The 12,805-nt window shown below is 45.0% G+C and overlaps 1 protein-coding gene across 1 annotated transcript in view; it reads left to right on the top strand.

Annotated features, from left to right (window-relative positions):
• The window catches only part of QSOX1 (quiescin sulfhydryl oxidase 1), a 428,334-nt gene extending 425,586 nt beyond the window's left edge, over positions 1 to 2,748 (top strand). Inside the window, exon 12 of the mRNA XM_085601768.1 lies at positions 99 to 2,748. Within this exon, the coding sequence (XP_085457894.1) occupies positions 99 to 928 (830 nt within the window). The 3' untranslated portion in view covers positions 929 to 2,748. The remainder of the gene's footprint in view (positions 1 to 98) is intronic.
• Positions 2,749 to 12,805: the final 10,057 nt, after the last annotated feature.

The raw sequence follows: 12,805 nt of genomic DNA, 5'->3' as shown, positions 1-12,805 counted from the left end.
AGTATTCTCCAGAATGTCACCATGAGTCCAGTAGAACTACAGTGTGTGACCTGAACTATGTGGAATAAATAAAGCATCATACTTTCTTGTTTTCCTAGGGGAAAAGAGTGAAGATCCAAAGTTCCCCAAGCTGCAGTGGCCGACACCTGACCTTTGCCCCCTTTGTCAGTGGGAGAAGGACGGAGAAAACTATTGGGATGTGAGCGAAGTACGTCACTACCTGAAGGCGCACTACAGCAAAGAGAATATTGTGAATGACTACCTGGAGGACGAGCAGGAGCTGCTGAAGAGGCAAAGGATGGTGGAGGGAGAGGCACTTGGGAAACCGAAAACGGGGCCGGACAGCACCACTCCAGTGGAAATCAGACAGAGACGTGATGTAGTTAAGAATGAGGTGGAAGAGATGGAGGAGAATGAGGAAGAGGAGGAGAAAATGTTGGAGAGACAGGGCACGGCAAAGGAGATGCACCAAGTAGAGAGGCAGAAAAAACGACCCACCGTCATTCGGATGAGCTCAAAGTCTAAAAGCGAGGATACTGCCATTGTAGATCTAGATTCTTTTATTGACAAACACTACAAGCAGAAAGCAAGAAGGAAGCGCAGTGCAAGTGAGAGAGGGCTGCGGTCGCATAGGCTCGAGGAGGATTTGCTACCCGATGCAGACTATGTAGCAGTGCATGAGCACCTAAGAAAGAAGGGTGCTGGCTCAAAGTACCTTATCGGGATTTCAGTGGAAGGAGCAAATCCAAAGGGGCCCGTCTCCCAGCGGCGATGGTTCCGGATGATTGAGCTAGGTTTCTCTAGTCTGGACCTCAGTCTCTGCATTGTCCTTTACATCCTGTCCTCCATGTGTCTGCTGTCTATGTACCTTTACTTCCATATGAAAAAACGCTGCTGGAAGCAGAGAGCTAGCTTCCCGTCGGCGTGAGGTCACCAGAGCTTCTGGACAAAAATCTGGCACATTAGCTTCATGGGTTGTAATTTGTGCAGTGGTGCTTTGCCTTTGGTGTGGTCTCAACGGGATTTCGGAGTACATGCTTGGTGGCAGTTTGAATAATGTGCAGAGGCATTTCTGAGCAAAACGTGCTGTCCTGCGTAACAGATGAAGACTTCAGAGTCTGGGCTTCATTAAAATCAAGATCTGGACACTAGGCATAATGGGACCAATCACTGTCCACCAAAGTAATGGGAGGATCTTTGACATTCTGGGAGCTAGAGCAGTCGGATACCTGATGAATAGAGCTACTAGTGCTACAGAAAGCAAAGTACACCACTGGTCCTAGGCTCTACCATACTATATCCAAATTTCGTCTAAGTAAGAAGAGATATGAGTAACTGCCAACTTACTTCAATCCTGGCCACAAGCACTGCTTCTCTTCCATGCTCCAGCATGGTACCAACAGTGCATTAACAATCCTAATCCGCGGCACCTTTACTAAGAGCACCAGCAGAGCTCCCCAAACCTTAGTTGCATATTTGGATCCAGCAGAGGTTGGCCAGTGCACTTTGGTTCTTTGCATAGTAAGCCCTGCTGTTCTTGTACAAGAACCTCACACACTGTAGATGATCTTTGGGTCTTATTCATCTCACTGCGCTCTATAATTCTGAACTAAACGGTTGGTGTTCTGATCATACAATTTATTGGTGATTTTGGTGCTCAATTATACACTTACAAGGCTATTGTAATTGGTATGTGTTGCTGCTTTTTATTTGGCTACATCATTGGGCTGCATTCGTCCCTTGTGACATCTATTCACCTTTTTGCTAAAATTTTGGAAAAGTTGAGCAAATTGATGAATAGATTCATGAGAGACGCAGAGCACCCTAACATCATTCCTAGCTTCTAATGCTTGAGTCATATTAGCGTAGTCTGTCTTTTGCATGTTGTGAGGAGTACCCCTGGATGCAACGTCTCTTCCAACGAACCATCTGTACCCAAAGATTTCTTTTTAAAATACCTTCCTTTTGGGCGATCCATCCAGTGCAAAAAGCTAGAAGAAAGAGAAGACACTTTGCATTGACTTTCTGCATCTATGAGGCAGAGAGGATCGGTCTTTGTTTATGCACAATAGTGGGTGGTAAGCCACTATTCATTCAGAAAATGTTAGATGTTTTAGTAAGGGGATAAATCAATCTACTAAATCAAAGGAGTTAAAGGAGTTTGTTTGTTACAGGAAAGAGATTAAAATAATCCACACTTGCTCAGCATGGGAGTCCGGTATTTCCACGGCTGTGTTGGATCAGATATGATTGGGATTCTCCATTTGAGTTTTGGAAACTCAACTTTGCTGTAGAAAGGTTATTTGGGAGTATCCCATTCTGAACTAGGGAGGATATTTGAAAAAACAATCACTGCTCTAGGACCAGGGTGTTTCGGGAAAATCCATTATATGTGTTTAATGGGGCGACTGATAGAAGTCAACATGTGTTGAAGGCAGGAGAACTGGGAGATTATATCACTTCTGTGGGAAATAAATTTTTGAGCTATAACCCTAAGTCTGATCAAGAGGGCATGGCGGATTAAACCTCTGTAGGGAAAGAGTTGGGTTTTCAGGCTCAATCCTTGTGTGAAGAGCTTGGGAGAATACATTTCCTTCTTTGATTAAGGTGCTGTTCTAAAATGTGGTTGCAGCTTTGATGCTTAGCTCTTCTTTTATTCACATTGTGTTTAAATTACCCTGTACTAAATAAAATTGTGATCCTTTTTATTTTGTATTAAAGTTATTTTACTCAGTTGTACTTAAGAAATGCGCAGTTATTGCAGTTCATGAATGCCGCACCATGACTGACTGATTTTTCATTTTGCACAGTGCGCATGTACTCTGGAAAAGGGTTTTGCGGCATCATAGCACTTGCACCTATCAGACCTATTAACTGACAGAGAGGTTTTAAGAAGCTTACGTAAATCTCGGTCTTCCATTCATACCTCATATGTCTTAGGGACTTTGATTAGAAGGGCAGATGCTGAGTGAAGGGATCATATCAGGTGTTACTGCACAGAATGTGTGTATATATATATATATATATATATATATATATATATATATATATATATATACACACACACACATATTTTCGCTTCAGGTGTTATTCGCCATTGTATACAACCGCGCCAGGTGTGCCATGCATCACATTAAAAAATCAGGCACATCAGGGTTGTGAACTTTTTTTAGTTCTCAGGTACCATAAAAACAACAGGAAGGCTATGCGCTTCCGCTAACGCCTTCTACCCGGCCAACCAGCTTCCCTTCACGAACGTGTCTTTATACCCTCCTTCTTTCATTGCACTACCATTTCGCTAATTCCACAGTTACTTTATCAAGCCTCCTGCGCCATGACAGTTTTTGTTTTTTGCACATTTATATAGTGTGAACTTGACCCGAAGGTATTGGAGCGCTTTACACGAGCACCGTATTTACATTACACATTCAGGCACGGGGAGATTAAGTGATGTGCCCAGAATCACAGGATGTGGACGCGACCCCGAGGCTCGAACCCTGGTTTCCCGCACCAGAGGCGGCAGCGCAGCCGACGGACCACATTCCCTCCCCTAGTTGCATCTTTGTTGTCCTAATCGCATACATCTATGCAGATATTCTCTATGGGATGTACTACCAGACATTACAATATTAAGAACCAGTGAAGTGAGTTCCTTCCCACATTTGGAGCCGTTGCACATCCCTCACGCTTTACATTATGCTTCTATTCTCATGTATTTATGAGCATCTTCATGGTATAAACTCCCTAGCAATACAATATCATAGCAAGTGAAATGAATACCTTTCTGTACAGGACTCCAGGGGCATCATAATGCAAATGGGCAACACTAACAAATCATCTGTCCGCGTTGGGGAATAGAAAATACCAATAGCAGCTGCCGAAATCAGATTGATTCAGTTAACTTCTTCCTTTCGATTTGTAAGCTCTCCCCCTGTTCTGCCACTATCAATAATTACGTATATGTATTTGAAGGTGACCAGTGTATAAAGCCGCAAATGAAGGTAAATCGGAACCCTCAGTTCTAGCTCTTGATATCGTAAATGATCCAAGTGTTCTCCCACATGCAGGGGATTTCTTTTCTTGCATCCGTTCAAATGGAGTCAAGGTTTACATTGAGTTCTAGCAATGTCCATAATCTACAAACGACCAATTGCCTAAGAGCATAAAGTGTCACAGTGCAAACCAACACCAGTCATGTTTCACTTTCAAGTTTTCATACCAACCATTAGCAGCAAATAGAACCAACCGAAGTGCTGTAGTGCAGACTGAGTTCTAATGGCAGTATTCATGCCTGGCCCAGTTTCTTTAGATCTTAAGATGATCCAATTGCATCATACTAGAAAGTGTCACACTGCAAGCTGCCTTTAGTCATGAATCATGATCTGTTTCCATTTGAACATTTAGCAGCAAATCAGGGTGCATAAAGTGTCGCAGATTAGGTTCTAATGACCATCATTTATGACCGATCCAATTATAGAAGTGTATGTATGTGTATGTAACTCGATGGCAAATACACCGATTTGACTGAAAAATACACGACTCAGCACTCAAACAGTTGTACACCAAAAATGTCTTTCACCATATACAATTCAGATAATCGTAATAACAAGATTAATTACAACCAGGTCACATAGTGCACAGACTCATGATAATTTTCTTATCATAATCTTTATTTCTGATTATAAATAAAGAAATCAACTTTTAAAAGAAAATTCTCATGAGTCTGTGCGCTATGTGACCTGGTTGTAATTAATCTTGTTAATACGATGAAATGAATTGTATACGATCAAAGACATTTTTGGTGTACAGCTGTTTGAGTGCTGAGTCATATTTATTATGCAGATCATGGAGCTTCTCCTGTGTGGAAGGGTTAAGGTGACTGATCTTCCGATCGTGTGCGCCTCATTGTTATAACAATGTCTTTAACCCACGGTAGTGATAGGGGCGATACAGTTTTGCCTCAGTCTCCTTTGTAAATCTCTTCACCCAGCGATTAGAACAAAATGTGTTTATGAATGGACAATCAGTGGAGTCTCCTTAAATGATGAGAAATACAGGATTATCTATTAAATCTTAGAATCAACCAGACTGCAGCCTTGACAATGTTTGGGACTGGACCATAGCTTCCTAAAGTCTGACTGAAGTTACGGCAGAACTTTTATTAGTAACCTTAATAGGAAAAAGCAGGTAACAGTGATCCTAGAAATATTTTCCTTAAATAGTAAAAGAGAGTCAAAGGCTGTACCTCAATTGTAGGGTACTGTGGCTGGCAGGGGCACTGGACCGAATTCTACAGGCCACCATCCTGGAAACCAACTGCCTCAATGACTGAATATTACAACTTGTTCTGTGCAGATTAAGCTGTAACGAGTTAACATCTTTCAACTTGGAATGGAATTCATACGTTTTCAAAATGTTGATTTTGGTCTAAATTTTGATTGATATATGTTTTATCAACATCCATATATAATGTTAGTTGGGCATCACCCGTGCAGCGGATCCCAAATGATTGTTTCAGAGTAACTAAATGAGCCAGATAACGATTAAATAGGGTGGGGCTGGGGGTAGGCCCTGCAGCTCTCACCTATCGGACCTGACGTGAAGCTTGTGGAAAACATAATGCAGTGTAAGTGAGTTTGCATAAGACATTTTCATTAGAGAAGGTTATTGTGAAGAGATCGTTACTAATAACAGTACCCAGCTTGTGCTCGCCGAAATATCAGAGCTTCACCCAAGAAGCAACTGGTTGGTGGAGAGAGTGATGCAAGCATCATGGGAGATGCTGGGTCTCTTTTTATCTTAGTAGGAGACAGAAAATGTCAAAGATTTCAAGTCAAACTGAGACAGTCTGGATAAACATATGTGCACATAGGGGAAAAGAGTAGAGGTGTTTAGGGATTTTGATGCCTATCTCAAATTTGATGATAATGAAGTTAAAGGAGTAGTGTTTATTGAAAAAGAAGGTTCTAACTTGATGTAGTGGGAAGAACACAGGGAGCTGAATATGGTGCTGGATTACAACCATCCTGATCAGGTCGTCTCGTGATCCAGGGTTATGGCAGGTTATCACATTCTACAGCAGCGGCGGCTCCTCAGCTAAGGCAGAGGAGCACCGCCCAAGTGGAAAAAGGAAAAATAAAATGATAATAACACTGTTGTTATTATTTTATTTTTCCGTGTTGTTGCAGGTTTACGGGGCGGGCGGGGCTGTCGTCACAACCAGCATGGGAGGAGCTGTTGGGGCACTTAAGTGTGGATGACTGTGTGGCTGGATGGCCGGCCGGCCAAACAGTCATGCGCACTTTGAATGCTCTCCACGGGCTATTTGTACAGCCTGGATGAAGAACATGCACAAGCTCATAGTCCTCGTCTGAGCGCCGAACCACGGTACTCAGGCCACTCATGATGCTACTGTCATGGTGACAGCAGCGTAGTGACTGGCTTAGGGGAGCCTGTGTGTGCTTTCTGCTTCCGGCAGGAACAGAAGAGGAAGGAGGCAAGGCGGTGGCCATTAGCAAAGTTAGACCTTTTAATTTATTTTTCTATCCCCCCGTTTCACCCATACTACACGGTGGCAGCCACCACTGTGCAAGAGAAAAGAGAACAAATGGGTAACAAGATATCCAGAAGTTCTTAACTATTCTTTTGTGCAGTATCAACCGCACACAAAGCACAAAAGGTGCTCTGAACTTGAGGGTGGAGATGAAAAAAGAAATAGACTATGTTTGTAAGGCATCAATGGAATCAATAAAATAATGCCTATATGTTTGTTAGGCATCAATGAAATCTAATAAACAGTTTTGGATGGTTGCCTCCTGTGGTTCTGACAAGCAAGTCTGGCAAATTGTTGACGTTGTGTCTAGACTCACTTCATCTGGGTTGGCTGCCAACCATTTCCCAACATTAATAGGATGTTGTGCAATCTAAAAGATTCTGAAGTATTTACGTCTGTAGCCATGTCAGAAGTGTATCACCCGCGTGAGTTATGAGGATTCTAGACATCTTAAATAGTTTGTAATGCCAGAAGGTCCTGTCAGTATAAGCACATGCCTTTGGGTTTAGCCTATGTGTCCTCCATGTTCCAAAACGAATGTTGTCCAATAGATGAAGGGAAGTTGTATATTTCTAGGATGTCATAATATTATATGGGAAGAATGCAGCTGAACATTATGGAAGGGTGCAAGAGGTGCTGTAGATCCCCAGTGACTTGAGACCCTAACAGGTGATAAGGCACGCTTTACAAAAACCCTGATTGATTGATTGAAGAACAGCAGGTTGACAAAGAGGAGGAACAAATGCAGCTGTGTCCATGAGAGGGTAGATATCTAGGACGTCATGTATCGGAGATTTTGAGCCCAAGATGAAAATAATGAGTGTGCAATAAGGACAAGTTGCAGTCATTGTTGGGACTTGTCGAGTACTATACTAAGTCTGTGTTGGTCTTATGAAAGTTATTGAAATGAATAATAAATATATTTGGAGTGAAGAGCGAGACTCTGTGTTTGGTCCATTTAAGAGGGGATAGTTATGACCCAATTGATAAAAGCTTTCGATACTAAAGATGTGAGAATCATCATGACAGATGCCAGTAACTATCGGTTGGGAGCTGTATTCTTGCAAAAGAGGAGCAATGGTAAAGAGGAAATAAAAGCGAGGTGCAGAGTAAGAGGCACTAGCTTTGTGGTTGGGTGTTCAATATTTCAGAACCTTATGTCTGTGGGCAATGTATTCGTTTTAAGCACTGATCACAAAACCTTTGATTGATTTAGTTAGTACCCATAGGTGTGGTTGGGCCATGCGACATATTGCTAAGTGGCAATATTGAGTTCAGAAATTTCAATACATACTTGAATGTGTAGAAGGTGTAAGAAATTGTGCTACAAATTTCTAGACCAGATTACCTGCGACAGAGGTGAGCAGCAGAGAAGACGGTAAATATTAAGTGCAAATTGTCTGTTTTGTAAATCAGGAAGAATCTGTGTTGAATTGCACGCTACCTGATGAGCGGAAGAAATGTCTGGATGACAATGTTGTATTGGAACACATCAAAGAGTTTATTAATTGCTGGCTTCCTAAGAAAAAACAGGAGGGAGCGACAGTCCAATTTAGACACACAGAGTAGGAGTTTACTTTTCATTGTGGACTTTTGACATTATTATATTTATTAGCAATTACAGAGAAGTTGCAGAATAAAGTTTTGAATTCAGACCACAAAGGTCGCATTGACCTAGGTGTAATGAAAAACAGTATAATAGAAGACTTCAAGTGGCAGATAGAGCAATTCAGTGATTTGTCAAGAGTTGCAGCACATGTACTTTTGTGCGATAAATTGCAAGCAACGACACTGTGTCCTTTGTGTCAACTGAAGTGCTAGTGTTACTTTAGAATAAGGTGGCTTTGGATGTTTCCGGTCCCTTTGGAGTAGTAGGGGATTTATCTAAATTTGCTTCGGTTATAACTGACTATATGTCAAAGTGGTCCGCAGTAAAACTTGTGAAAAACATAAACCAGGTAATTGAGTTAAAGTAAGAAATTTTGATTAGAGAAGGTTATCTTGAAGAGATTGTTACTGATTAAAGTATTCAGGCTGTGGTCAATGAAATGAGAGTCCACAGGAATGAAACATGTCAGAGCATCACCTAAGAAGCAAGTGGTTAGTGCAGAGAGTTAATTACAGGTGGCTAAAATTAACAAAATTGGTTGAAAGAGTTAAGAAATATCTTGTAGACAATAAAGGACCATGTCTCACAATCGTACTGGGGTTTCACAATTAACTTTGTTCAGAGAAAATATAGTTGGATCTTTTTTAATAGAAAGTGGGTGTGACACTTATACAGGGATGAACTGAAATTGGGAAAGGAAATTGATGTAGAATGGGCCTTCAGAACAAGGGCAAGTTTATTAGCAGTAGATCGAGGGGTGTTTGTTAATGTTAACTGGTTTCTCGATTATCATCCAAAGGTACCTGATAGAGACTTTTAGCTGCAGATTCCTTACCTTTGAATTTCCCATGCGTCAGGCTGGTTCCGGAATCTTTTGCTGAGGAATACCCCTTGTGCGCGCCGTCGGATGGCTTCATTCGGCTCCACATGACATAATTGGCGTCGGTTATGACGTTGCAGTGCCTATATAGGTGCCACCCAGGAGCGTGAACGTCAGTTCTTTTCTTTCCATGTCAGTTAAGAGCCGATCCGGGAAGAGCTACCCCACTGCTGATTTTTATCAGGTTTTTTTCTCAACATCTTGTCGACTTCTGTATTTTGTCAGACTTCGTGTGTGAGAGATGTCTTTAAAGAAGACAGGACTTAGGCCATGCGGGGGCTGTCCCCGCACGATGTCAATCACCGATCCCCACCTTGTATGCTTATGGTGTCTCAAGAGCGACCATGATCCGAAGTCGTGCTCGGACTGTTGGGCCATGGCTCCTAAGATCTTGAGAGAGTGGGCTTTGAAACTCCTTGCAGCCCGACAGCCAACACCATCAAGCAAGACTCTGCGGAGGTCCCGATCGAGGAAGAGGAGGTCGCAGGACCGCTCCCAAAGTCCAAAGTCCTCTTGATCCCACTCGAGGTCGTTGGGACACTCTGGGAAGAGGCACATGAAGACGAAGAAGTCAAAGCGTACTTTGTCTTCACCTTGGATGTCGTATGTCGACGAAGGAGGTAAGGAGCACTGATGCTCTAAGGCACAGTTCTGTGGAGTCAGAGCTAGGGTCGACCTCACGCCTCCCTCCTTTTCTGGGAGAGGGAGTGACTCACGCTCAGATTAAAGAGTTTTACGAGGCCATGCGCTGCCTATTTGAGCAGGCTGAACCCTCTGGTAAGCCTTTGGCCCCCGAAGGGTCAGGAGGAGCCCTGTCAGATTTGGCGCAGTCAGCTCTGTCCGCGGTGCCGGTGGGGCCTCAGGGATCTGATAACAGATCTGGTTTGACGCCGGTCATGCCACCGCGATGACGCAACCGCGGTCTCTCTTGGCATCGAACCATCGACGACACCAGCCCCATCCTCATCCTCATCCCCAATGACACAGAGCCAGAACCACGTCGCCTAAGCCTTTTGTGGATTTGCTAGGCTCGGGAGAGGAATGGGAGGGGTCTGTGGGCACTCTTGATCACCCAGATGACTCAAGAACAGTTGGACTGGTATGGGGAACTTAGAGGAGCCAGTGGACTGGACACTTCTACAGATACTGGCATGCTCTCTCCACCAACTGTGGCTATGGAGGAGGGGGCATAAGTGCCATGGTGGTTAAGAGGACAGCTGAGGTCCTTGGATTTGAGCTGGCCTCAGTGGAGGTCAGGACTAATCACCTGACTAAAGTGCTTCAGCCTGGGGCTTCCACCTCAGAACCCCTCTTACCATTTAATTAAGTGCTTACTGATGTCCTTCTAGGCACGTGGTCCATGCCTAGCACAGGGGCTCCTGTAAATAGGACAATAGCCCACCGCCATCGCCAAGCTCCAGGACACCCAAAGTTCCTCAGCCAACACCCCACCCCAAAAAGTTTGGTGGTTCAGGCCTCTACGTCCCAGGACGCGTTCCCTTTCACCCCTCCGGTGAGGGAATCCAAGAGGTTAGACTCTTTTGGAAAGAAAATGTTTTCTTCTTCCAGCCTGGCATTGCGGTCAGTGAATACTGCATGCTTATTTGACCGTTTTTCCCACTACCTTTGGGAGACTGTTGCACAAGTGCTGCCACAAGGCCCGGGCTGTGCTCTCTGAAGCTGTTAAGGACGGAAGAGATGCAAAACAATTCACCATCAGGTGTGGCCTTGATACCACGGATTCGCTGGGCGGATCGAATTCCACGACAGTGAGCCCCAAGGCGCCACGCCTGGCTTAGAACAACTGGCTTCTCGAGGGATGACCAGGTGAATCTGATGGCAATGCCCTTTGATGGAACCCACCTTTTTGGGGAAAAGGCAGATTCAGCCCTAGTGAGGTTCAAGGACTCTCGTGCTACGGCCAGATCCTTGGGCCTCTCTACTACTCCTCGTGGCCAGTCTGCCTTTCGCGGCAACGGAAGGGGTTCCCAGCCGCGTCAGCCTGATCCCAGCCACCGTCCTGCACAGGCTTCCCAAGCTGTGCGGGCACGTGGACGCCGTTCATTCCAGCCTACGAATGGAAGCCTAAAGTCATCGGCCACCCTGCCCTCAGCAGCCACAGCCTCCAAGCACTCCTAGTCTGACTCTGCAAGACCACACCACTCCAGTTGCCAGGAGAATCCCTCATCATCTCCCCGCCGGAGGTCCATAAAATCGGACAAGTGGGTCTTGCAGATCATTCAGGAGGGCTATTCTCTCCCTTTCCTTTCCTCCTCCCATTCTTCCAAATCAGGAACTGCTGACAGAAGATCATTTAAAATTGCTCCAGGAAGAAGTTACAGCTCTCTTGGCCAAGGGAGCCATAGAAAGGGTCCGGTTTCAGAAGTAGGCAGTGGCTGTTATTCCCGCTACTTTCTGATTCACACCTGACTCCTTCTCAGATGTTCCCTTTCATCTGAGCTGTTCCGAACACAGTGCAGTTTGGGGTCTACCCTCCTGAGCAGCGAGTCCAGGACATTTGGGCTATGATACCAATGTTGCAGCCTCTCTCCTGGATTTCGGTGAGACTGACTGAGGCTGTTTGGCCTCATGGCCTCCTGCATACTCTAAGTAAAGCATGCCAGGTGGTGTTTGCGGGCTCTGCAGTGGGACTTGAAGTTCCAGTGGGCACAGCATCAGGGAAATCTCACCAATGTGATCCAGATCTCAGAAGGAACTGCAAAAGATCTGCAGTGGTGGTTAACGAACCACGATTGGGTCAACAGCAGACTCCTCTCTCCTCCCCAACTAGATCTCAGCCGCGACAGATGCGTCACTTCTAGGATGGGGCGCCCATCTGGGAGAGGTGGAGATCAGGAAACACTGGTCTACAGCAGAGTCGGGACTCGACATAAATTTGTTGGAGCGCTGAGCGATTCAGTTGACATTGAAGGCATTTCTTCCCTCTGTCAAGGGGAAGTTAGTACAGGTGTTCACAGACAACACCACCGCCATGTGGTACTTAAACAAGAAGGGCGGTGTGAGGTCGTGGACCCTTTGTCGAGAGGCCCTGCGTCACTGGACAAGGCTGGAACAGCGGGCATAACCCTGTTGGTTCAACATCTGGAAAGTTCTCTGAATGCCAGGGCAGATTAAATCAGCTGTCGATTACTAGAGGATCACAATTGGCGTCTCCAGTCGGAAGTTTTGCAAGGTCTCTTTCAGCAGTGGGGAGAACCTTGGTTAGATTTGTTTGCCTTTGAAGAGAACGCGAGTGGAGCTTTGACGCCTCCGAAGCGAACGCGAGTGGAGCTCAGGCCTGCTGTATGCCTTTCCGTCCATACCACTTCTGCCAAGGGTTCTGAAAAAGATCATGAGCGACCGGGCCCAAGTCATTCTTGTGGCTCCAGACTGGGCAAGGAAAGTCTGGTATCCAGAGCTTCTGAAAATGAGCATTGATCGTTCGAACAGGCTTCCCCTTCGGGAGGATCTTCTGTCGCAGCAGCAGTGGAGGGTACTCCACCCGAACCTGTCGACTCTGTGCCTCCATGCATGGAGATTGAGCGGCGGCAGTTGATGGCTTTTGACCTTCCTCCCGAAGAATGCAATGTTATTTTGGCAGCCAGGTGGCCCTCCACTAAGATGGTATACGTCTGCCATTGGCAGAAATTTGTATTATAATGTACAGAATTGTCTATTGACTCTCTTTCTGCTTCTCTTTTAACTGTTCTTTTGTTCATTCTGACCCGTGCCCAGCAGGGCTCTGCTTTGGGAACTCTCAAGG

This window comes from Triturus cristatus, chromosome 4_2 (genome assembly GCF_964204655.1).
Source record: "Triturus cristatus chromosome 4_2, aTriCri1.1, whole genome shotgun sequence".
Taxonomy (NCBI): Eukaryota; Metazoa; Chordata; class Amphibia; order Caudata; family Salamandridae; genus Triturus; species Triturus cristatus.
Note: the sequence above shows the minus strand (reverse complement) of the source record. Positions and strands in the feature narration are given on the sequence as shown.